The sequence below is a fragment of the Protopterus annectens genome, chromosome 11.part0 (assembly GCF_019279795.1).
Source record: "Protopterus annectens isolate FY-2018-M chromosome 11.part0, PAN1.0, whole genome shotgun sequence".
NCBI classification, from domain to species: Eukaryota; Metazoa; Chordata; order Ceratodontiformes; family Protopteridae; genus Protopterus; species Protopterus annectens.
In genome coordinates, this window is record NC_056745.1 from 136,801,508 (window position 1) to 136,825,926 (window position 24,419).

At 42.4% G+C, this 24,419-nt stretch overlaps 1 protein-coding gene across 5 annotated transcripts in view; it reads left to right on the forward strand.

Moving 5' to 3' along the window:
• The window catches only part of LOC122815212 (voltage-dependent L-type calcium channel subunit alpha-1C-like), a 2,602,552-nt gene that overhangs the window by 636,784 nt on the left and 1,941,349 nt on the right, over window positions 1-24,419 (forward strand). For all 5 annotated transcript variants that reach the window (XM_044087523.1, XM_044087521.1, XM_044087522.1 and 2 more), the window contains exon 14: window positions 21,614-21,683. In XM_044087523.1, the coding sequence (XP_043943458.1) occupies window positions 21,614-21,683 (70 nt within the window). The remainder of the gene's footprint in view (window positions 1-21,613; window positions 21,684-24,419) is intronic.

Consider the following 24,419-nt stretch of genomic DNA (forward strand, 5'->3'; position numbering starts at 1 on the left):
ATCAGAGACTTGCATTGTCATCTGCTCCAATATTAACTCTCGAGTTCCTCTGCTTTGTTGTAGCGGTAGGACTCTAGGAGCTGTAGCTCTCTGGTCAGACCCAAGGATAGGGATCCAACCACTTTTTCTTTGAATCGGTTCCTGTCTCTTGAAGCATCAGCTCGAATGAGCTTGGCTTCTACCTTGGCCTTGGCGTTCTTATCTTTGAGTCTTGAGGGGCCTTCTGCGACAACTACTTTTTTGTCGGTGCTGGGGAGTTCCTCGAATCAGGGACAGGGAGCTTTTGAGGTTATGAGACAAGCTTTTATTGCTTCTCAGTCTCAGACTCAGTCCTCTCAGGATCTTCCTACCCCATCCCTGCAGTGCCTTTGTCCTCTATTTTACCCCATCCACAGGGACAGAGGTGCCCCAAGCCTCAAGACATTCCTCAGGGAACCACCCCTTCTGAAACTTTCCCAGATTATCACATTGAGGAATTCTCTCGGAAGAGGACTTGTAAGAGGAAACATCTAGACTCCCAAGAGGATTCCGTCACTTTGGATACTGATATCAAGGAAGCTGGAGGGTCCTGAAGATGTCTCATTTGAACACATATTGAAAATGCTTAAACAAAGATGGGACTGCCAGTCTAGTTCCCCTTCGAGAGAGGAATAGGTATACCTGAAGGCTTTTGGGTCCTGCCCTTCCACCTCCTGGGTGATCCCTCCTTCCGATAAGCTTATTGACTTAATGTCTTGGAAGGCTTGGGAGACTCCAGATACCATAGATCCTATTCCTAGGAGGCCAGATAAGCATATCACATCACCATCTGACAAGAAATTTATTTCAAAAGGAGTAGCTATGGATGCCATGATCATGGCAGCAGCCACCAAAAAGGAACTCTCTGAGACCAGTTCCACTGTCCACCCTCCTAAAAAGGACTCTATGATAATGGCTAGATATGGGAAGTGCATCTTCTCTTCAGCAGGCTTTGCTCTTCAGTCGCTGAATTACCTTGCCCACTTTATGAGACTTCAAAGGGATCTGCTAAAGGAGTCGACAGATACCCTACAAGGAGCTGTAGCTGAGGGGGTCACAGACAAAGTAGCCTCTCAGCTTGCTACCCTAAATTTGCTTGCTAATTCCTTCATGAAACTGATTTCATATGCAGCAGATGGAGCGAGTAGAGCTGCAGGTTCAGATATCTCTATTAGTGGATAGGCCTGAGTGTGACTTTGCGATTTTGCGGATCCTTTCAAGTCTTCCTTTGTGAATGCCCCCTTTGATGGCTCATCTCTTTTAGGGCCAAAAGTCAAAGAAACACTCACCAGTTGTGAAAAAGAAGGTAAGATCTTCTCTCCCATAGGAGTCCATTTTTCTACTCCAACCAGACCCAATCCCAAAGGTCAGAATGGTAGCGGAAAGATGTGGTTCTGAAAAATCTCAATGGTCTTTCCAGGATGCACATGGTGAAAGTTCCCCTGGAGCAGAAGAGGGAGCAATAATGAAATGCACCTCCCTCGTGGCAGGGGAGGCCCACAGAACCAGGGGTCTAGAGGCACCTTCTTTAGCAAGCCCTTTGAGCACTCATGAATGGAGGGCCAATTGTCCACCTCTGGAGACTATTGGGGGTTGGCTGTCTGCACCCACAGGCCTGGCAAGAGATTTCAAACGACAAATGGGTGCAGCAAATAATATCCAGAGGTTATTTCATCCCCTTTGCATGTCCCCATTCCCGAAACAAAAAATCCCAGATGTGCCACCCAGTCAAAGGGATCAAGCAGTCAAAAAAGTTCAAAGATTGCTGAACAAAAGAGTAATCCAAGAAGTCCCCACAGACCAACAAGGATTCGGAACTTACTTAAGATTCTTTTTAGTACCAAAGAAAACAGGGGGCTGGAGACCCATTCTGGATCTCAGCAACCTAAACAAGTTGATCAAAAAGAGGAAGTTTCGAATGGTCACTTCACAATCTATTCTTCGCTTTCTGGGAAAAGACAATTGGATGTGCTCGATAGATCTTTAGGATGCATACTACCATATAAAAATGGACAGATGGTCCAGAGGACATCTGTGCTTCCAGCTGGGAGCCAGTCATTATCGGTTTCGAGCACTGCCCTTTGGTCTTACTACAGCCCCCGAGTGTCCACCAAATGCATGGCAGTGGCTGCGGCTCACTTGAGGCATCTAGGATTCCAAGTGTTTCCATGCTTAGACAACTAGCTCATAACCACCATGACCAGGCATCAACTCATAGGGCAATATAAACTACCTTACACCTTTGCTCACACCTAGGAATCACAATAAATTACGAAAAGCCAGCTCTAGAACCTTGTCAAAATTTGGTTTTCATGGGAGCTCATCTAGATACACGAAAAATGATAGCAAATCTTCCCTCCGAAAGAATAATGTCATTGCGCAAACAGGAAAAAGTACTGATTCCCAAGAAAAGAGCATCTGCAAAATTAGTACTACAGGTCTTAGGAACAATGGCGTCTTCAACAGTATTAGTGCCACTAGCCCACCTGCACATGTGAGTACTGCAGTGGTTGTTGTTAACCCAGTGGTCCTTTCTAGAACTTTCAGTCTCTCACAAGATCTTGATTAGAGATTAATGCAAGAAGAATCTTCAATGGTGGATCCATTCCGACCAAGTCAGTCTAGGTCATTAATTTGTACCCAGTCATCCCCGAGCCACAATGACTACAGATGCCTCACAGATAGAGTGGGGGGGCATTATGTGGGAAGGACAGCCCAGGGCACTTGGTCCCCTTATGAGGCCCATCTGCATATAAATGTTAAAGAGATAAGAGCAGTGCTCCTAGCATTGCAAGCCTTTCAAGACTCTCTCCCTCTGGGAACAATAGCAGTCCAGTCAGACAGCATGTCAGTAGTCTGGTATATCAACAGACAAGGAGGAACCAGATTTTGCTCCCTTTGTCAGGAAGCCATCCGAGTTTGGCAATAGGTGATGTCTTCCAACTGCTTTTTGATAGCAACTCACATTCCAGAGAAATCCAACGTCATAGCAGACAAGCTAAGCAGGGCAATTCTGATGCCTCATGAGTGACCCCTCAAACAAGAAATTGCAGAAAGAATTTTCCAAAAATGGGGCCAGCCTTGCTGTGACCTCTTTGCTTCTCCAGTAAACAACAAATGCAGCAGCTACTTTGCCCTAATCCCCCCTCAGGGGAAGACCTTGAGAGATGCAATTGTTCATGACTTTATGCTTATTCCCCAACACTCCGATTCCCAAATTGTTACAGAAAGCAAGCATATTGAAGAGAAAAATCATCCTCATTGACCCTTATTGGCCCCTGCAGATCTTCTGGAAGAAGCATGGATACTAGACCCAGTAACAGACCTCCTCTCACATCCACAGAATATGGTTCATCCCGATTTACAGAATCTCAAACTGACAGCATGGCTGCTCCATTTCCAATGATAGCCAGGCATCCTCTACTTTCGTCCCCATCTAGACATATTTTACTTACCCCTCATAAAATTTCCACATGTAAACTTTATAGAAACAAATGGAAAAGATTTGCTGTGTGGGCTACAGAGAATAATATTGATCCTTTTACTGCTCCCCTTCATTTTATTTTAGACTTTCTGGTGAAGCTCTTTAATATAGGTACTGCAGCAACAACTGTAAGGGTTCAGTTGGCCACTATTTCCAATTTTCATCTAGTTGAACGACTTTCCAATTGTGTCACACAAACTTTATAAGACCTTTTTAAAAGGAACCTTGATGTTAAGACTGCCTCATAAAAGTTCATCTCCTCCTTGGGATCTAAATTTTGTACTGTCCCATATCATTTATTCCCCCTTTGAGCCTTCAGCCAATTGTGATCTGAAATTCTTGTCATGGAAAACATTGTTTCTGGTGGCTATTACTTCAGCAAGGAAAGTATCCGAATTGCAGCCCTTGTCTGCTAATCCTTCTTATTTGGTGTATCATAAGGATAGAGTTTGTCATTATTGCTCTTTCTTTTCTTCTTAAAGTAGTATCTGACAATAACATAAACCAATCAATTGGACTACCAGTGTTTTCCCAAATTTCCAAAATAAGGGATAGTATATATTACATTTGGATGTTCACAGACAATTGCATTTTTATGTGCACAGAACTAAAATTTTAGAAAGTTACAACATTTATGTATTTCTTTTTCAGAAACAAGAAAAGGTTTATCAGTATCCAAGGTTATCTTATCTAAATGGCTTTCTGATTGCATTACCTTTATTTATACTTCCCAGAATAAACAACTACATGAACTTGTGAGAGCCCATTCTAATAGAGCTATTGCTAATTCTTCAGTGTTTCTACCTAGGGTATCTATGGACAATATTTGTGCAGCAGTGACATGGTCAAACCTCATACTTTTGTTACTCATTACAAACTAGATTTGGCCTCCACGGGCAGAGCTTCCTGTGGATCTATGATACTGAAGTATGTTCTCCCATGAGCCACCTAGGATTCAGGTTGCTGGGGACGCTGTCCCATATGTGAGAATAAATGCGAGATTGACAACATCACATAATGAAGCTATGTAGTTGCCATAATATTCCATGTGTGTTGTCCATGTCCGCCTTTATTCTCACAACCCTCCCACCAACCCCCATCCTAGTCTCCTAGGAGAACGGGTAATTAAAATTCCTTTCTTCATGGACTCATTGGCTTCAGAACATGGGTTAAAATAACATAGTTCTTACCATTACTTTGTTCATATATATATATATATATATATATATATATATATATATATATATATACTGTTTTTTTTTGTTTTTTTGGCAGACAAGATCTGAGGTAATGGATAGGTGCATTCTGGGAAGGGAAGGGTGCCTGAGAGCTTGTTTGAAGGCCACAAGCTTTTGTATAAGGCCGACATGGATCCGATGGATCAGATCTGACCCCATATGTGAGAATAAAGGCGGAGATGGACAACACACATGGAACATTATGCTAAGTACACAACTTCTTTCTTATTAAACATATTAAATATAGATCCACTGAAGTAGCTAAAGTAAAAACTGCACATTTTAGAATAAGAAAGCCCACTTTACAAAAAAAAAAAAAGCCCACTTTACAAGACAAGAGCATAAATATAACAAAAATAAGTTATAAAAAAACTTTGTACTTAATTTTTAAAAGTCACAGGTAGTTATAAAAAAGCAAATGTAAATTAAGCCTGCAGTAAGCAGAATGTCCATATTGCAAGGAATTTCCTGCTATCCTTACGAAAAAGCCAAAAAGTGTCCCAGACAAACAGATTTGTGGCATAGTAAATAGCATTAACAGATTTGCATTAAATCCACTTTAAACACTTTCCTGATGTCTTTGGGGCTGGTAGCAAAGTTAAATCCAATCAGAATTAGTCAATCTGGTAGCACTGTGTAGCAAGGAAATGCAACATAAAGCATCAGAACCAAATAGAGCATCAGATTTGACTGTGCAACACAATTTATAAGCTACAGTGAAAAAGCACAAGTATATGTAAACTAACCTTGAAGCAAGCAGAGTGTTGAGAACAATAGCAGATTTCCTATTTGTAATAAACAGTACTGACGGATTAGCAGGAAATCCACTTTAAAAACACACAGGTAGACTTGGGTTAAATGAATATTACACTTCCTTGGTGCGGGACTGGTAGTTAGGTTAACTCCTGCAAGATCTGGTCAGTCAAGTTGCAGTGTGTAGCAAAGAATTGCAGCACAAAGCAGACCAGCATGATAGAGACAGTGCTTTAAACAGACTCAAGTCAGGAGAGGCTTCATGGATGGCAGGCACTGGCCAGATAGTATATAGAATTAAAAACATATGGGTTAAGTCTGTAGTGGAGTAATAGGAACAGAGAGTGTAATTAAGAAAAATAGTGAGATATTAGTAACTGTTGCTGAATTATGTGGGTGGACAGTGGTTGAAGAAGATGGCTGCTATCTTAAAGGCAGTAGAATATGAACAGTAGGAAGAGGATAATCTCTAAAGCTCTTAATATTTATTGATGTGCTAAAATCTATGAAATATGTAGAAGATTGATTAGAACTATTAATATACAAGTCTTTGAATTGACATTGTCCCTTCCACCCCACACTGTTCACCTAAAAAGCAAATAAGGCCAATATAATTCTGACTAAATAAAAAAGTTTCAGCTGAGATATTTTGCAAAACTGAGCTTGTAATTATAAACTGCATAAAACCTTTTAATTTTTTTGTAGCATGCTAGCACTGATAGCGTAGAGGATGATGGCCTGACTATGGCCCATGTGGCCTAGGACTGAGTAGTAAGTAGTACCTTGGGCACTAAAAAGATTTCCAAATGATTAAAACTGAGACACAATAAACAGTACTAACAAATTAGAAGGAAATCCACTTTAAAAACACTTTGCAGGAGTGAATGGGTGTGCCTGTCCTAAGAAGAAAGATTCAGTTTGGAGACATGAAATGCCACAGCCACTCATAAGAGAGGAGATACTGCAAGAGGCAGTCCCCAAGCTGGAAGTCGTATCCCTTTTTTCAGTGTCTTATAGACTTTTGAGAGGTGATTTCTATCTCGGTTACCATTCCATGAGACATCTAGTTTTCCCACATAGCTCTCAATCTCTTAGCGCAAAACATCTGGACAAAGCCAAAAATAACAGGGGGCAAGCCCCCCAAAATACAGGTACTTTTTAAATATTGCTCTTATAAACGTAGAAAGTTGATGGACTAAAAGGTCTTGTGTTACCATGCATTTTCTGAAGGCTATGACATCTGAAACTGAAATGCTTTAAATCATCACCACCAGAGAAATTAAACATGGTGGAGGAGTAGGTTTAACCCAGTGTCTCCCAAATCTCTGGTGTAGACATCCCAGGCATGTTAAGCAGTGTAACTCAGTCTTCCCTCAGACACAAATTTACTCTGGGGTTAACTGCTGTGGCCCTCCTGGAGAATGGAGGTGTGGTATGAGTGAGGTTACTGACAAGGCATAAGCTGTGTAAAACTCAGTGGCCTTGGAATATCTATGAAGTGCACTTGGAATATCTATGAGATCTACGAAAAAGATAGTTTATAGAATGCAGCAATAGCAATTTTAATTAAGGAACAGCAAAAATAATCTCTTGTGTAGTAATTTCATGCCTAAATGCAGATTTGTATTCTGGATCATTCTGTGTCAAGGGAAGCATATTTAGCAAGGTATCAACATAATTCTCTCCAGGATAATTAGGACAAATAAAAAATAAATCTGAAAACCCAAGAGTATTAGAAGTGATATTCCTTAGAAAGTCATTAATGGAATAAATGACTGGCTTCATCTATTTTGATAGTTTTAGCGAAATAGGAAAAATGGGTTGTGCCTATTTACAGTATCTTGCTATGTAGAGAAAGAACCAAGCCAAAACAGATGAGCATGAAGCATAATATTAAGTTTATTCCAAAACAACATAATTGACTTGTTTGTTTCATCAGAAAGTCTAACTGAAATTTCCCTAGTTTCATAATTTCATCTTTAATAGACATTTCTTTCAAAACAAATATAGAAAAGGAAGCTTTAATAATAATAATATGTCCATGCAATTGGGCTTTTAAAGTTGCCCACCATATATTGAATTAGGTAGAAGTATCAATAATCGGGTTCAAGATAAAGATAATCTAAACAGTCATTAATAATGTAAGCAATTTCAGGATAATCTAAAAGCTTCAGGTTCAAATGCCACAAAAAAAAAAAGAAGTAGGCTCACTAAACTGAAAATCCATTAAGTGAATGACTATTAAATGATGTGAAAAAAATCAAATTTTGTTCAACCTTACAAAGTAAATGATGTAAAGAGTGAAAAAATCAGTTAATCCATAAAATGGCTTCCAATCAATAAAAATATCAAGAAATTTATTGAACAAAAAGATGTAGCAAAATTTATTAAACCAGTATTTTATTAATACATTTTACTACATTTGTTTGTTTAACTGTCACTGAGTGGACTTTTTGGGACTTGTGCCTTCAAATAACAGTTGATCTGATGTTGTCAGTCTTCATCTATTCTTGACTTATGGGTTACGGTTCTGATCCTCAGAACTGATCCGGCTGTTATATAGCTAGCATCAGCCAAATAAACTCTCTCGAGCTGCAAGTCTACCCACAGTGCCCCTCTCCATATTACCTCAGATCTCGTTTGCTGCATATATGACAAGATGAATCTGCCAACTCTGTTGTAGCTAAGTATATTTTTTTGTATCCTTATTATTCATCTAAAATCTTTCTATCTTTAATACTTGGTCTACCTGTAGCATTTATGCTGTATTTTTCCCATTACCACTGGTAACTTCTCCCTCTACCATCATTGGTAGTCTTTCCCTTTTCTCTTTCTACCACTGGTAGCCTTTCTACCATTGTTGGTAGATTTTTTCCTCTTTCCTTCTGTGTGAGTAACGTCCTATTTTCTAAAACTTTCTTCCTTTATCTTTCACTGCTTTCCTATTTATTTTGTCAGAAATATGGCAGAAAAGCCAAAAAGCTCCACTACGGGGTTTAAGCAATGTGTGGAGTGTGGCAGGAAAATGCCAAACCCGGACAACCACGAATCCTTCATTTACTGCTTGGGTGTTTCCATTTGAGTATAAACTGTTCAATCTGCCAGGGTTTCAGTAATAGAACTCTGGCAGAGAGGAAGAGTAAACTTATTCTCAAAGGGCTCTTTAAAGCCCCTTTCGAAGAAGCTGAATCAAAATCCTCCCGTTTTGTGCCAACATCTCCATCGGCACTGATTGTCAGAAAACATAAACACGCTTCGAGGGTTCATCTTCGGAACTGAAAGTTAAAGTTCTGAGGCTCTTGGAGCAGTCTAGATTCCCGGCACCGAAAACCATACCAGTGCCTTCTACATCAGCTACCACAACTGTTCCAAGTTCAACTATCACGACTCTGACTTTGACCATGGCTCCGATACTGGTGCCGACTGTCACTTCTACCATTTCTGTGCCTATTTCCTCCACAGTACAGCACAATTAGTGGTGTCTACAGAACACAGGTCTATCTATTCTCCATCTTTGGACCCGTTCCATGGTCATCTCCATAGTCTATTCCTAGAGAGACCCGATTCGCCTTCTGGATTATCCATGCGCTCCACCAGAACTCTTTCTGAGGTTGAAATTGTTAGGTTGGTGGAACAGATCTTGACAGCCCGGGGTCTCCCATCCTCTTTTCAAGCCCCTCTCCCTTCTGCTGCAGAGATTTTTTCTTTGCCTACCCCTACTTATTCTCCTCCTCTATCCTCAGTGCAGGCTTTAGAGCTCTCAACTTCAACATCTCAGGTACCGATGGCTTCGGCACCAATAATACTTTTGTTTTCAGTGCTGAGACTAGCTCTGGCTCCCTTGGTGCCTTATGCACCATCGGGTCTCCGGGACTGTGCTTTCATCATCAGGCCCAGGTGATTCAAGCCAGCCCCGAGTTTTTGTATGGAGCCAACTGTATCTCTTCCAGCTGTGCTGGCAGGGGACCTGTCCTCGTTTCTGGTCTGTCAGGTGGGACTGTCAGGGTGGGGTGTGACCCCAGTTCCAAGTTTGTCTGTCTCGGTTTTAGGCTCCCATCCCTCATCAGGGGGTCCTGCCTTTCAGGCTATGGAAAGAGCTTTAGCCACTGCTTCAACTCAGATGGCTCCTGGGTTATTGCAGTCTTCTCCCGTGATCCCAGGTTTTTCAGATCAGCCACCAATGTCTACCTCTGGACAGCGCGCACCATGGTTGCAAGAATTGCCTTCTAAAAGCACTCCCTCTTCCAAGTCCTCCTGAGATGTTCCCACTGAGGAACCCCCTTGGAAGAGATTGTGTAAGAGGAAACACCTTGATTCTCCTGAAGAATCCGCCACAGGCAACATGGATTTTGATGAAGGAGGGTTCCCCACAGTCACCCCCAGAAGACGTCTCCTTTGGAGATATTCTAGGATCCTAAAACAGAGGGGTGATTGGTAGTTGAAAAAAAAAACATCTTTGAAGGAATCTGTGTACTTGCAGGCTTTTGGTGCGCGCCCATCTACCTCCTGATGATTTAATTAAACAAATTGTTCAGCAGGCTTGGAAGGCTCCTGACTGTGTGGAACCAGTCCCCCAGAGACCTAACAAAATCCTTACTGTTCCAGAAGATCAAACTGCATTGGGCTAAGGGCTTAGTAGTAAATGCCATGGTGGTAGTAGCCGCTACCAAAAAAGAACTAGTTGAGGAAAGTTTTACTGTCTATCCCCTGAACCTAGAATCCAGGGCAATGTACAGATTTGGGAAGTGGGTCTGTGCATCACTGACCTTCTCCATCAGGTCCTTGAACTTTTTGGCACATTTCACAAGACTTCAGAGGGATCTGGTCAAGGAGCTGTAAGCTGTCACAAAGGGGTCCAGGAAAAAGTGGCCTCCCAGCTAGCTACCCTAGAGTCTATCCCAAACTCGTCCATGAGGCTCATTGCAGATGCAGCCAAAGGGGTGACCATGTCAGCAGCTTCAGGTGTTGCTATTTGCAGACATGCTTAGATGTGCTTGTGCGAGTTTGCAGAACCATTCAAGTTTTCCTTCGTCAGTGCTCCCTTTGACAGATCTTCTTTATTTGGTGCCAAAATAAAGGAAACTCTCTCCAGGTGTGAAAAGGATGGAAGGACTTTATCTGCTGTGGACATACGTTTTTCCACTCCTCAATGCTCCTATTCCAGGAATCAAAGGAGTGGTAAGATGTGGTTCAAGAAATCCCAGAAGCCTTTCCAGGGCACATGTGGTTCGGATTCCCCTCAGGGTAGAGTTATAGTGGAAGATGCAGTCCCAGAGGCAGGGGTGGTCCGTAGAATCAGGGTTCCAGGGATTCATTCTCTGGTCAACCCTATCAGCGCTCCTGAAGGGGAGCCCAGTTGCTTACCTCTGGAAGCAGTCGGGGGAAGATTTTCCTTGCACCCAAATGCCTGGTGACATATAATCACCAATGCCTAGGTGCTAAGGATCATTTCCAGAATTATCTAATTCCCTTCACCTTTTATCCAAGAAACAAGATTCTCTGATGTTCCACCCAATCAGAGAGTTCAACCAGCAATAGAGATACAAAAACTGCTAGAAAAAAGAGTCATCCAAGAAGTCCCACCCGACCAAGTAGGGTCCGGGTTTTACTCAAAATTCTTTTTAGTTTTAGAGAAAACAAGGGGCTGGAGACCAGTTTTGGTTCTCAGTATTCTAAACAAAGTCATCCAACAAGCAAAATTCTGGATGGTCACAGTTCAGTCAGTTCTCCCCTTTTTAGTGAAAGATGATTGGATGTGCTCTATCGACTTTCAAAAATCATATTACCACATAAAGGTGGACAAATGCTCGAGAAAGTTTTTCCACTTCCGAATGGGAGCCAGTAATTTCCAGTTCAGAGTGCTGCCTTTTGGCCTCACCACAGCCCCCAGGGTGTTCACCAAATGTATGGCAGCAGAGTCAGCACATCTGAGGCTGCACGGATTATGAGTGTTTCCTTACTTAAAAGACTGGCTCCTCACCACTCCCACCAGGCATCTACTACTGCAAGCTACAGACTACATTATGAAGCTAGCCCTTCAGTTGGGCATCACGGTCAGTCTTGCAGAATCTTAGCTAACCCCTTCTCAGGACATGGAATTTATCGGAGCTCACCTCAACACTGTTTCTTGCATAGGATTGCTTCCACTTCACAGGTTACAGAAAATTCAGTTGCAGGTCCTCCCTGTTATTCGCTCAAATAAAATTCCTGCTTATCAAATTCTGCAGGAACTGGGCTCCATGGCAGCAGCAATCACATTAGTTCCATTGGCAAGATTTCACATGAGACTTCTCCAGTGATTACTTGCAAACCAATGGACTATCTTAACCCACCCCTTGAACCATTTCATTTTCATATCCAGTTGATGCAAGAATGACCTATCCTGGTGGATGCACTCAGAGGAGATTCTTCTAGGCTGCCCCTTTGTTCCCCCTCAGTCCAAGGCCATAGTGACCATGGATGCCTCCCAGATAGGGTGGAGGGACATTACCACTGGAAGACAGTCCAAGACACTTGATCCCCCTCAGAGGCCAATTTGCATATCAGTGTTCTAGAGTTAAGGGCAGTGCTTCTGTTGTTGCAAGCATGTCACTCTGCCTTACCTCAAGGGATGATAGCTATTCAGTCAGACAACATGTCTGAAGTCTGGTACATCAACAAACAGGGGGGAAGCAAGTCCTACCCATTGTGTCGAGAATCCCTTCCAGTGGAGCAATGGGCTGCAGCTTCCAGCTGCTTTCTGACAGCAACACACATCTTGGGAAGTTCAAATGTGGTTGCAGACAACTAAGCAGATGCATCCTAATGCCTCACAAGTGGTTTCTGAACTCAAGAGTAGCAAATGAGATCTTTCTTCGCTGATGCCAGCCTTGCTGCAGCCTGTTTGCTTCACCCCTGAACAACAAGTGCAGAAGCTACTTTGCCCTAATTCCCCCTCAGAGAGGAGTCCCCTAGGGACGCTTCTCTCCATGATTGGCCCAGGGTCTCCTTTATGCCTTTCCCTTTGATTCCTCTTTTTCTCAAGAAAACAGCTCAGTTGAAAAGCAAAGTGATCCTCATTGCTCCTTACTGGCCTTGACAGATGTGGTTTTCCTTCCTTTGGCCTCATCTACTACACTGCCCATGGACTCTGGACCCAGTTCTGGATCTCTTGTCCCACCCTCAGGGACTAGTGCATCCCAATGGGTCTGTATTAGAACATCAAAGTTTCAAAACTTCGAATGTTCTAATATCGAACCTAATTCAGCGAAAGCTAAAAATATCAAAGCAACAGAAAACCAAATTTTTTCCTAGGGAAAGAATTCGGTTGTCCATTTCTGTTGCTTTGGTATTTTCAGTGCTGTGGTGGAAAGTTGCGGGTCGGGTTCAGGTAAGTGTGAGATTGAGTGCAGGTTAGGTTAGTTAGGGTTAGGGTGCGGGTTAGGTATTTGTGCGATTATGTGGACGTGAGGATTAGGGCAGGTTAGGTGGATTAGGGTTAGGGTGCAGGTTAGGTATGTGTGCGATTGTGTGGATGTGAGGGTTAGGGCAGGTTAGTTGAGTTAGGGTTAGGGTGCGGGTCAGGTAAGTGTGCGATTGTGTGGACATGAGCATTAGGGTGGGGTAGATGAGTGTCAGGGTGGGGTGTGACCCCAGTTCCAAGTTTGTCTGTCTCGGTTTTAGGCTCCCATCCCTCATCAGGGGGTCCTGCCTTTCAGGCTATGGAAAGAGCTTTAGCCACTGCTTCAACTCAGATGGCTCCTGGGTTATTGCAGTCTTCTCCCGTGATCCCAGGTTTTTCAGATCAGCCACCAATGTCTACCTCTGGACAGCGCGCACCATGGTTGCAAGAATTGCCTTCTAAAGGCACTCCCTCTTCCAAGTCCTCCTGAGATGTTCCCACTGAGGAACCCCCTTGGAAGAGATTGTGTAAGAGGAAACACCTTGATTCTCCTGAAGAATCCGCCACAGGCAACATGGATTTTGATGAAGGGGAGGGTTCCCCACAGTCACCCCCAGAAGACGTCTCCTTTGGAGATATTCTAGGGATCCTAAAACAGAGGGGTGATTGGTAGTTGAAAAAAAAAACATCTTTGAAGGAATCTGTGTACTTGCAGGCTTTTGGTGCGCGCCCATCTACCTCCTGATGATTTAATTAAACAAATTGTTCAGCAGGCTTGGAAGGCTCCTGACTGTGTGGAACCAGTCCCCCAGAGACCTAACAAAATCCTTACTGTTCCAGAAGATCAAACTGCATTGGGCTAAGGGCTTAGTAGTAAATGCCATGGTGGTAGTAGCCGCTACCAAAAAAGAACTAGTTGAGGAAAGTTTTACTGTCTATCCCCTGAACCTAGAATCCAGGGCAATGTACAGATTTGGGAAGTGGGTCTGTGCATCACTGACCTTCTCCATCAGGTCCTTGAACTTTTTGGCACATTTCACAAGACTTCAGAGGGATCTGGTCAAGGAGCTGTAAGCTGTCACAAAGGGGTCCAGGAAAAAGTGGCCTCCCAGCTAGCTACCCTAGAGTCTATCCCAAACTCGTCCATGAGGCTCATTGCAGATGCAGCCAAAGGGGTGACCATGTCAGCAGCTTCAGGTGTTGCTATTTGCAGACATGCTTAGATGTGCTTGTGCGAGTTTGCAGAACCATTCAAGTTTTCCTTCGTCAGTGCTCCCTTTGACAGATCTTCTTTATTTGGTGCCAAAATAAAGGAAACTCTCTCCAGGTGTGAAAAGGATGGAAGGACTTTATCTGCTGTGGACATACGTTTTTCCACTCCTCAATGCTCCTATTCCAGGAATCAAAGGAGTGGTAAGATGTGGTTCAAGAAATCCCAGAAGCCTTTCCAGGGCACATGTGGTTCGGATTCCCCTCAGGGTAGAGTTATAGTGGAAGATGCAGTCCCAGAGGCAGAGGTGGTCCACAGAATCAGGGTTCCAGGGATTCTTTCTCTAGTCAACCATATCAATGCTCCTGAAAGGGGGGCCCAATTGCTTACCTCTGGAAGCAGTCAGGGAAGATTTTTCTTGCACCTAAATGCCTGGTGACATATAATCACCAATGCCTAGGTGCTAAGGATCATTTCCAGAATTATCTAATTCCCTTCACCTTTTATCCAAGAAACAAGATTCTCTGATGTTCCACCCAATCAGAGAGTTCAACCAGCAATAGAGATACAAAAACTGCTAGAAAAAAGAGTCATCCAAGAAGTCCCACCCGACCAAGTAGGGTCCGGGTTTTACTCAAGATTCTTTTTAGTTTTAGAGAAAACAAGGGGCTGGAGACCAGTTTTGGTTCTCAGTATTCTAAACAAAGTCATCCAACAAGCAAAATTCTGGATGGTCACAGTTCAGTCAGTTCTCCCCTTTTTAGTGAAAGATGATTGGATGTGCTCTATCGACTTTCAAAAATCATATTACCACATAAAGGTGGACAAATGCTCGAGAAAGTTTTTCCACTTCCGAATGGGAGCCAGTAATTTCCAGTTCAGAGTGCTGCCTTTTGGCCTCACCACAGCCCCCAGGGTGTTCACCAAATGTATGGCAGCAGAGTCAGCACATCTGAGGCTGCACGGATTATGAGTGTTTCCTTACTTAAAAGACTGGCTCCTCACCACTCCCACCAGGCATCTACTACTGCAAGCTACAGACTACATTATGAAGCTAGCCCTTCAGTTGGGCATCACGGTCAGTCTTGCAGAATCTTAGCTAACCCCTTCTCAGGACATGGAATTTATCGGAGCTCACCTCAACACTGTTTCTTGCATAGGATTGCTTCCACTTCACAGGTTACAGAAAATTCAGTTGCAGGTCCTCCCTGTTATTCGCTCAAATAAAATTCCTGCTTATCAAATTCTGCAGGAACTGGGCTCCATGGCAGCAGCAATCACATTAGTTCCATTGGCAAGATTTCACATGAGACTTCTCCAGTGATTACTTGCAAACCAATGGACTATCTTAACCCACCCCTTGAACCATTTCATTTTCATATCCAGTTGATGCAAGAATGACCTATCCTGGTGGATGCACTCAGAGGAGATTCTTCTAGGCTGCCCCTTTGTTCCCCTCAGTCCAAGGCCATAGTGACCATGGATGCCTCCCAGATAGGGTGGAGGGACATTACCACTGGAAGACAGTCCAAGACACTTGATCCCCCTCAGAGGCCAATTTGCATATCAGTGTTCTAGAGTTAAGGGCAGTGCTTCTGTTGTTGCAAGCATGTCACTCTGCCTTACCTCAAGGGATGATAGCTATTCAGTCAGACAACATGTCTGAAGTCTGGTACATCAACAAACAGGGGGGAAGCAAGTCCTACCCATTGTGTCGAGAATCCCTTCGAGTGGAGCAATGGGCTGCAGCTTCCAGCTGCTTTCTGACAGCAACACACATCTTGGGAAGTTCAAATGTGGTTGCAGACAACTAAGCAGATGCATCCTAATGCCTCACAAGTGGTTTCTGAACTCAAGAGTAGCAAATGAGATCTTTCTTCGCTGATGCCAGCCTTGCTGCAGCCTGTTTGCTTCACCCCTGAACAACAAGTGCAGAAGCTACTTTGCCCTAATTCCCCCTCAGAGAGGAGTCCCCTAGGGACGCTTCTCTCCATGATTGGCCCGGGGTCTCCTTTATGCCTTTCCCTTTGATTCCCCTTTTTCTCAAGAAAACAGCTCAGTTGAAAAGCAAAGTGATCCTCATTGCTCCTTACTGGCCTTGACAGATGTGGTTTTCCTTCCCTTGGGCCTCATCTACTACAATGCCCATGGACTCTGGACCCAGTTCTGGATCTCTTGTCCCACCCTCAGGGACTAGTGCATCCCAATGGGTCTGTATTAGAACATCAAAGTTTCAAAACTTCGAATGTTCTAATATCGAACCTAATTCAGCGAAAGCTAAAAATATCAAAGCAACAGAAAACCAAATTTTTTCCTAGGGAAAGAATTTGGTTGTCCATTTCTGTTGCTTTGGTATTTTCAGTGCTGTGGTGGAAAGTTGCGGGTCAGGTTCAGGTAAGTGTGAGATTGAGTGCAGGTTAGGTTAGTTAGGGTTAGGGTGCGGGTTAGGTATTTGTGCGATTATGTGGACGTGAGGATTAGGGCAGGTTAGGTGGATTAGGGTTAGGGTGCAGGTTAGGTATGTGTGCGATTGTGTGGATGTGAGGGTTAGGGCAGGTTAGTTGAGTTAGGGTTAGGGTGCGGGTCAGGTAAGTGTGCGATTGTGTGGACATGAGCATTAGGGTGGGGTAGATGAGTTAGGGTTAGGGCGCTTGTGAGGTGAGTGCGCGATAGTGATGGACCTTAGGGTTAGGGTTAAGTTAAGTGGATGGTTGGTGGTGTGTGTGTATAGTTTAGTGTAGGGTTAGGTGTATGATTTTAGGTGTATGTTTGTGGATTACTGTTTGTTTGGTGTGCTTGTGTTGTGTGTATGTGTTTTGGAACAGCAAATTCTTTCCCTAGGAAAAAATTTGCTGTTCTGTATGTTCAATGTTTTCAGCTTTTGCTGAATAGGGTTCGATATTAGAACATTCGAAGTTTTGAAACTTCGATATTCTAATATAGACCCCATCCCAGTCTTATTATAGGATCATAGGAGGTTACTAGGCTATTGGCCCTGAGGCCCTTATAAGCCTAGCCAACAGTTTAGCCCATGATTAGACAAATCAGCACCCAATGCCCCTGTCCAGCAAGGGACATGGGTGGAATCCCAGGAGTATATTTTCTGTTTCTCATCCAGTTATCTGGGTTGCGCTTAAATAAGGGGTAAAGAGATACTCTGTTTGATGTAGAGAGGGAGTCTATTCCATAGACGAGGGAGTCTCTGGGACAGAAGTCTGTCCTGCCAACAAGTCTTGTTGATGTCACAGTCCAGGTTAAGGCAGCGCATGTGGGTTACTTGAGTGGAGCTTGACTTGCGGATATGTAGCAGTCCCATAAAGGTGGAGTCCATGATCACCTTGTATGCCAGACAGAGGTCACCTCTGAGGAGTCTGTATGAAACTGAGTAGAGGGATAGGGCTTTTAGCCTGTCTGTGTATGGTAGATCTTTGAGGTCCTGGATTCTCCTGGTGAGGAACCTCTGTGGTCTCTCCAGCTGCTGCATGTGCTTTGCAAGGTACATGCCGAAAGGTGCATTGTACTCAATAATGGGCCTTATAAGGGAAGAATACAGGGATGTTATGACCTCCTTGTCCCTGGATGAGATACCCTTACTTATGAGGTGGGCCATGTAGAAGGCTTTCCATACCACGGAAGCAACATGGTGGTCAAAAGTCAGGCTGCTATCAACCTGGGTGCCCAAACCCCTCACGACTGATTGAGTGCTTAAGACATTGTTGTTAATGTGATATTTTGTGGGAACGTCACTCTCCCCAAAGGGGATGATGATGCATTTTTTGGTTTCAGCTTGAGGCCATGTTTCTGGCACCAGTCATTTGTCTGAGTGAGACCCTTTTGAAGGATGTCCACATCACTAGGGGAATTGATGACAGCACCCAGCTTGCAGTCATTTGCAAACTTGGTCAGCCATAGCCCACTGGTTTTGGTCTGCACATCAGAAAAGTATATCCCAAATAACAGAGGCCCCAAGACCGAGCCCTGGGGTATGCCACTTGTTATGGGTCTATGCTTGAGGTGGCTTCCCCTATCTTGACTACGTGTGTTCTTTCAGTGAGCCAGTTTGCTACCCATCTGGTAACATATGGATGGATGCCTGGTTGAGAGAGTTTATCTATTATGCCCAAGTGGGGAATAGTGTCAAGGTCTTTGGCCAGGTCAAGGTAGGTGGTGTGCATCGTCATCCCCTCATCCATGGCTTTGGTGACTGTCTCAAAGAAGTCGACCAAATTTAGCAGACATGACCTCCCCTTGATAAAGCCAAATTGTGTGGGATTAAGTGTTTGGAGGTTGCCAATGTCCTTGTTAATGAGGTCCATGATAATCCATTCCATGGCCTTGCAGATCAGGCTAGCTAGGCTGGTGGGTCTATAATCCCCTGGATCGGTGGACGCTCCACCTTTGTGTGAAGGGATGATAGTGGCTATCCTCCACTCAGCTGGGATGAAGCCAGTACTCAGGCTTTGGTTGAATAGGGTGCCTAATGGTGCTGCAAGTTGCTGCCTGAGTTCACGTAGGATGCAGCCTGGGATGTTATCAGGTCCCATGGAGGCTGTATTTTTTGCCTTTGAGAGAGCAGTGATGACGTGTTCCCTAGATATAAGGGGAAGGGGGCAGGTACTGGGAATGTCCTGATTTACTGATTGGGGGGGACAGAGGGGTAAAGTTTTTGCTAAATCTGTCAGCCAGCAAATTTGCTGTATCTATGGCATTTGTATATGTGGTGTCCTTGACCACCAGTCCTGAACAGATCTGGGTGCTTCCTTTGCGGTTGCGGACATATGTGAAGAAGTCTTTATGATTGTTTCTAGTAGATGTTGCCAATTTGGACTCAAAGTTTGCTTCAGACTCACAAGCTAACTGCCTGGTTTCTCCAATTCCAGTAGTCGCCAGGCATAATGGCATTCCTTCCCTCATACGACACATTTTCTTGGCTTCCCATAAACCATCCACCAGGAATCTCTACCTTAGTAAATGAAACAGATTTTCTATTTGGGCTTCTGACAATGGTCTGGATCCCTTTTCAGTGCCAGTAGAGAAAATTCTGGAGTTTCTAGCTGCTATCTTTAGTAAAAGAGCTTCTGCTTCTACAATCAAAGTTATCTTAGCAGCTACTTTAAATTTTTCATAATGGTATCTGGAATCAGCCCTTAATTTCTCACAGACTTTGTAAAGTTTTTCTTAAGGGCACAATCCACTTGAACCCCCCTTTCAAAAACCCTGACCCTTGTGTTACAATCACTTTCTTCATCTCCATTTAAACCTGCAGCAGCCTGTGATTTAAAATTCCTTTCTTGGAAGACATTACTTCTCATAGCCGTTACTTCGGCAAGGTGAGTCTCCGAATTACAGGCCTTGTGTTCTAAAGCTCCGTATTTAGTTTTCCATAAAGAAAGAGCGTCACTCAGAATGAACCCAACTTTCCTTCCTAAAGTGATATCAGAGACCAATACCAATAGGTCCATAGACTTGCCTGTATTCTTCCCAAATTTTTCAAATAAAGGCAAGAACTGCCTGCACCTTCGGGATGTACACAGGCAATAACATTTCTGTCTAGATAGGACTAAACAATTTAGACGATCAGAATAGTTATTTGTATCCTTTGCTAGTACAACTTTGGGGAAACTGATGTCTAAGGTGACTCGGTCCAAGTGGTTAAGAGATTGAATCTCTTTCATTTACACAAAACTTAAGATGAAGCACTCTGTGCCAATCAAAGCACATTCTACCAGATCTATGACGACTTCGGCTGTTTTTCATTCCAAAGCTTCCATGTCAGAAATTTGCACAGCTGCAATGTGGGCTAATCCACATACTTTTATTACTCATTACAAATTGGGTATGGTCTTCAGAGGGAGAGCCACATTTAGTTCTATGATTCTCAGGAATATTCTTCCATAGGACCACCTAGGGTCTAAGGTAGCTGGGGACTCTGTCCCACAAGTCAAGAATAGGTGAAGATTGACAACATCAGACAAAGAAGTTATGTCTTCATCTATTTTTGCATCCCTCCCGCCTGCCCCTCCTTTAGACTTCTGGTGGAGCGACATCCTGTTGTGGGTTTTTTATAGTTATGGATATCTTAGACAAGGCTTCTGACTTATATTGTAGAGTATTTATCTGCATGTTAGCAAACTTGATCTGAGCTAATGTGGAGAGGGGCATTCTGTGTAGGCTTGCAGCTCAAGAGATTTTTTGGGCTGACGCGAGCTATATAACAGCCTGATTGCTTCCGAGGATCAGAACCGTAACCCACAAGTCAAGAATAGATGAAGATCGAAAACACAGATGGAATGTTATGGTAAGACATAACTTATTTTTTCTGTTGAAAGAATCAGTTATCAACCATGACTTGTGGAGATGAGGGGAAAAAGTTAGAGTCCTTCTTATGTGGTACAATAGTCTGAAAGACTGCAGTTAAGTCTAATGAATCTGTTAAGTCTAAAGCAACCTCTGACTCCAGAAATAACTTTGCATGATGTCTAGCTTACTGTTCCTTTAAAGGATGAGTCAATAGATTCCATTCTCCAACAATAATAAAATAATTTTTTGGATGAAATGGAAGAAAATAAAAACAAAAATAACCCAAGCATGTAACAGTTAAGCAAGTGGGCTTAAGTCAGGTATTTATTTTTATGAAAATCATTAATGCAAAACGGTTACTAGTCTGAGCATTTTAATTTTTCTATGAGATTCAGAATTTTTTGTGAAAGGCTTGTTTATGCATACAGTAAGAAGGAAATGGTGGTTTAATTATATAATATATTAGTGGTATTTACTCATCTTCTTACCTTTGGTATTAGTTGTTGTATAGTATTTCTCACAGAACTGTTAGTTTTTATTTTACTGCTGTTTAAGGTTTAAAAAGCAGATTAAATAAAAGATGTCTGTTTCACATTTTGTACCATACATATATCTCCTCAGCCTGTCAATATGTTAAGTGTTCTGAATGATTATGAATCATTTCTCATTGAAGAGCTTAATGAGATGTCAGAGTTACTGCAAAAGAATACTGCCTCATTCTGTAGATCTTTAAGTCCACAGACCTCAAATCAGTAATATTCAAAAGTCAATGTATGTTTTGTTCAGTGCCTTTTAGTTTTATAGCACTAGGTAAAGTTGTTTTTGTTTCATGAAAGTTCCCAAGTATTTTGCAGGACTTTGCTCCACTGCTCAATATTTTGTTCTCACCTCAATGCGTTACTAAGCTTTGACAGTTGTTTGTTTGTTTGCAGTAGCCGGCTATATTTTATTCTTGAAGCATCTGTTCTTATTCCCATTCATCTTTGAGCACATATTCAAGGTCGAGGAGATTAAACTGTAACTAGAGTCTCCTGCTAACCTGTTGAATTATTTCTATATAAAGCTATCTCTGTAGTCAATTGTAGCAAAAAATCGTACCACTAAAATGTCTGCTAGTTAGTAGGCTGGACAGTATCCTGCCTTTGGCATCATCTTTTTAAGTTAGTAGTGTGAGAATCGTATGACGTTGCTTAGTTCTTGTGTGGCCTTATAACTCCTCTTCTTTTCAGGTGGCAGTGGATGATTTGAAGCCAGAGGAAACTGAGGAGAAAAATCCATATCCACCCAATGACTATCCAGGTAATGGCACTATCTTTAAAATTAAGCATTTGGTGATGGAGTAGTGCATTTTATTTGTTTGAATTATGAGGCATTATTTTATACTAGATGCAGTGGCATACACTCAGAATTAATGTACAGTTGTAAAACAAATTTATAATGGACAAGCACATATCAAGTTTAATGTTTATCCCTTTCCCTTCTCATGTACTGAAGAAATGTGCGGTAACACATTTTATTGTGTGTATACTAGATAGCTGGATGGATATACTTATTTCCATATATAGTTATGTTTGCCACATACAAATTCAGGGATACACTCAAAACAGATTACGCAATTACTATCTTCCTTAACTTTCATGTCAAGAATGGAGTTGAGGATTCAGTCCATAGTATTGAATCTCTTCACACCTCTGGATATTGCAGACCTAAAAAGACCTGTACAGAATAGTCCAAGTACAAGTAATTTCAGAAATCTATACCTTCATTGTTGTCTACAGAACCAGCCATGAATCTTATGTGCATGGTGCTGACCTTTCAACTTCTGTATTCATCTCTAATATCATGTCACACGAAACTGTGCAAAGAAGTAGACTAAGTTAACCTTTGTCTTTGTAATAGCTGGAGTACAGATGTAGAAGACTTTTCTTCTCTACACGTATTTATCAGTGATAATGAATTAGAGTATAATGATATACACATAGGAGTGAACTAGTGCTGATGGTTTCTGTCTTGTTTATATTAATGCTCAAGGGCAGGACTTGCTCACAGGTACATCAGTCTTTGCTTTCTTGTGCTACTAAAGATGAAAGAGACTCACAAAATTTCAGATATCACACAGTCAACTGCAACAAAATGAAGACCTAGCATGGATCAACATGTAATTATTCATACCTACCCATTCTGTTTGGCTACAGGAAACAGAACTACAGCTAGAAATGTGTTCAAGGAATTATAGAAATTTCACAAATTTTTGTATCCTAAAAAGGCATTTATTAAATGGTAGAATGCATGCAATTGGACAGTTTTCTTCTATTAAAGACATATTATAACCAAGCATAGAACTAGAGTGCGAAGAAAAATTAAACATCATTCCTAAACCATCATCCATTTCTGTTAGCTTTCCAGACACATAGCCATTCTGTGCTATTTTAAGTAGGTTTAGGGTCATAGGAAATCATACTGTGCTTCCTTCAAGTCACTATTCAATCACTCAAGACTCAAGAACACATGCAAAGGTTAACACTTTTTCCTGCCTTTTGATAGAGTGGCAGAATATCTGACCATGATGCCTGTGATTTAAGATATGTTAGTGACTACTGGTGCTGGAAAACTGGCTAGGGAAGGAGAATCGAGTTGTGTGGTAGCTGCTCTTTATTGTGAGAGTGTACAATTTTGCCACTGGGGTGGAGATATGTGATGATCAAACTCACAGGAGCACAGAGAAAATTGCATGAGGCATGATTGTGTGCTTCACTCTGTTTTAGGGACACTAGACTTCCCACCTTCTAAGACTTCCCCAACACAATGTGAAAATCCTGTCCCAAGCTGCAGAAGGATGTCCCCTTATACCTGTGTGAGAGTTGTAGGTGGCACTGAGAATCAGTCGTGAAGGCAGAAACCACAACATTTAGGACGAAAAACAAGGGCAGCACTATGAATCTCTTTTGCAAGCAGGGGACAAATACTTGGAGTTTACCTTGTGTATCCTTCCCTGTCCTGATCAGTTAGTTTCATATGACAGAGTACCCCGACATTAGAGAGAAAATAAAGCTGTGTAAATAAACTTACCATAACAATAGATGTTCTAATAGATCAGTCTTGTAGTAGTTGACCTTTATGGGTCCTACCCATTGTGATTGTCCAGGTACTCTGTCAGGATCTCAAGAGGAGCTCCATATTAAGACCATTGGAGTGCACATTACCTCAGAGAATGAACAATATTAGCAGACAATTCAACAGTAAACTATGTACAAAAGGGTATATATATCCACACCCTGTCAATACAAAAGGAAAACAGCCAAAATAAGGGGACTGGGAAGAGAGGTGGCTGCTACAACAGCGATCTGTTAGAACATCTACTGTTATGGTAAATTTGCTTATATAACTATATATGCTCAACATATATAGATCACTGTTCCAGTACCGTAAAATGTATAGGCAGATTACCATAGCTTAGAAAACTAAAAAAAATGGAAGGAGGCCAATAAACTAAGACTTCAGGAGCTCCTGGAGTATGTTTCTAGCAAAGCTTGTGTTGGAATGAAAAGTAATCCAGGTTGTGGTGCTTTGCAAAAATATACACAAAGTATCAGGTTGCTGCCTCCAGAGTGCTTCTAGAAACTATCCCTTTCTAGAAAGCTGCTGAAGACTGCAATGCCTAGAAACAGTTAATTATGGTGCGCATACCAAAAGCAGTAGTATGAGACAATCACCTGGAAACAGTCTGCTTTGACACTGGTTATTCTTTCCTCTTACCTTTGTAGGAGACAAACAGCTGATCATCTTTCCTGAAGGCTCAAATATTGTCCAGGCAGTATCTGAGCTACCTGTGGACGTCTAGAGTCTGAGGAATCTTTTTCCTTATTTTGGGTAAAGGAAAGAAGATGGAGATGAAAAGTCTTTGCTTAAAACAAGCTCTGAGAACACTTTAAAACCCTGTCCGTGACAAATGAGGTTGGATTGACTCAACATCTGTGAATGTAACTCAAGATAATCTCCTGGTAGATGTCGGAGCAGTTGTACAAGAGTCATTCA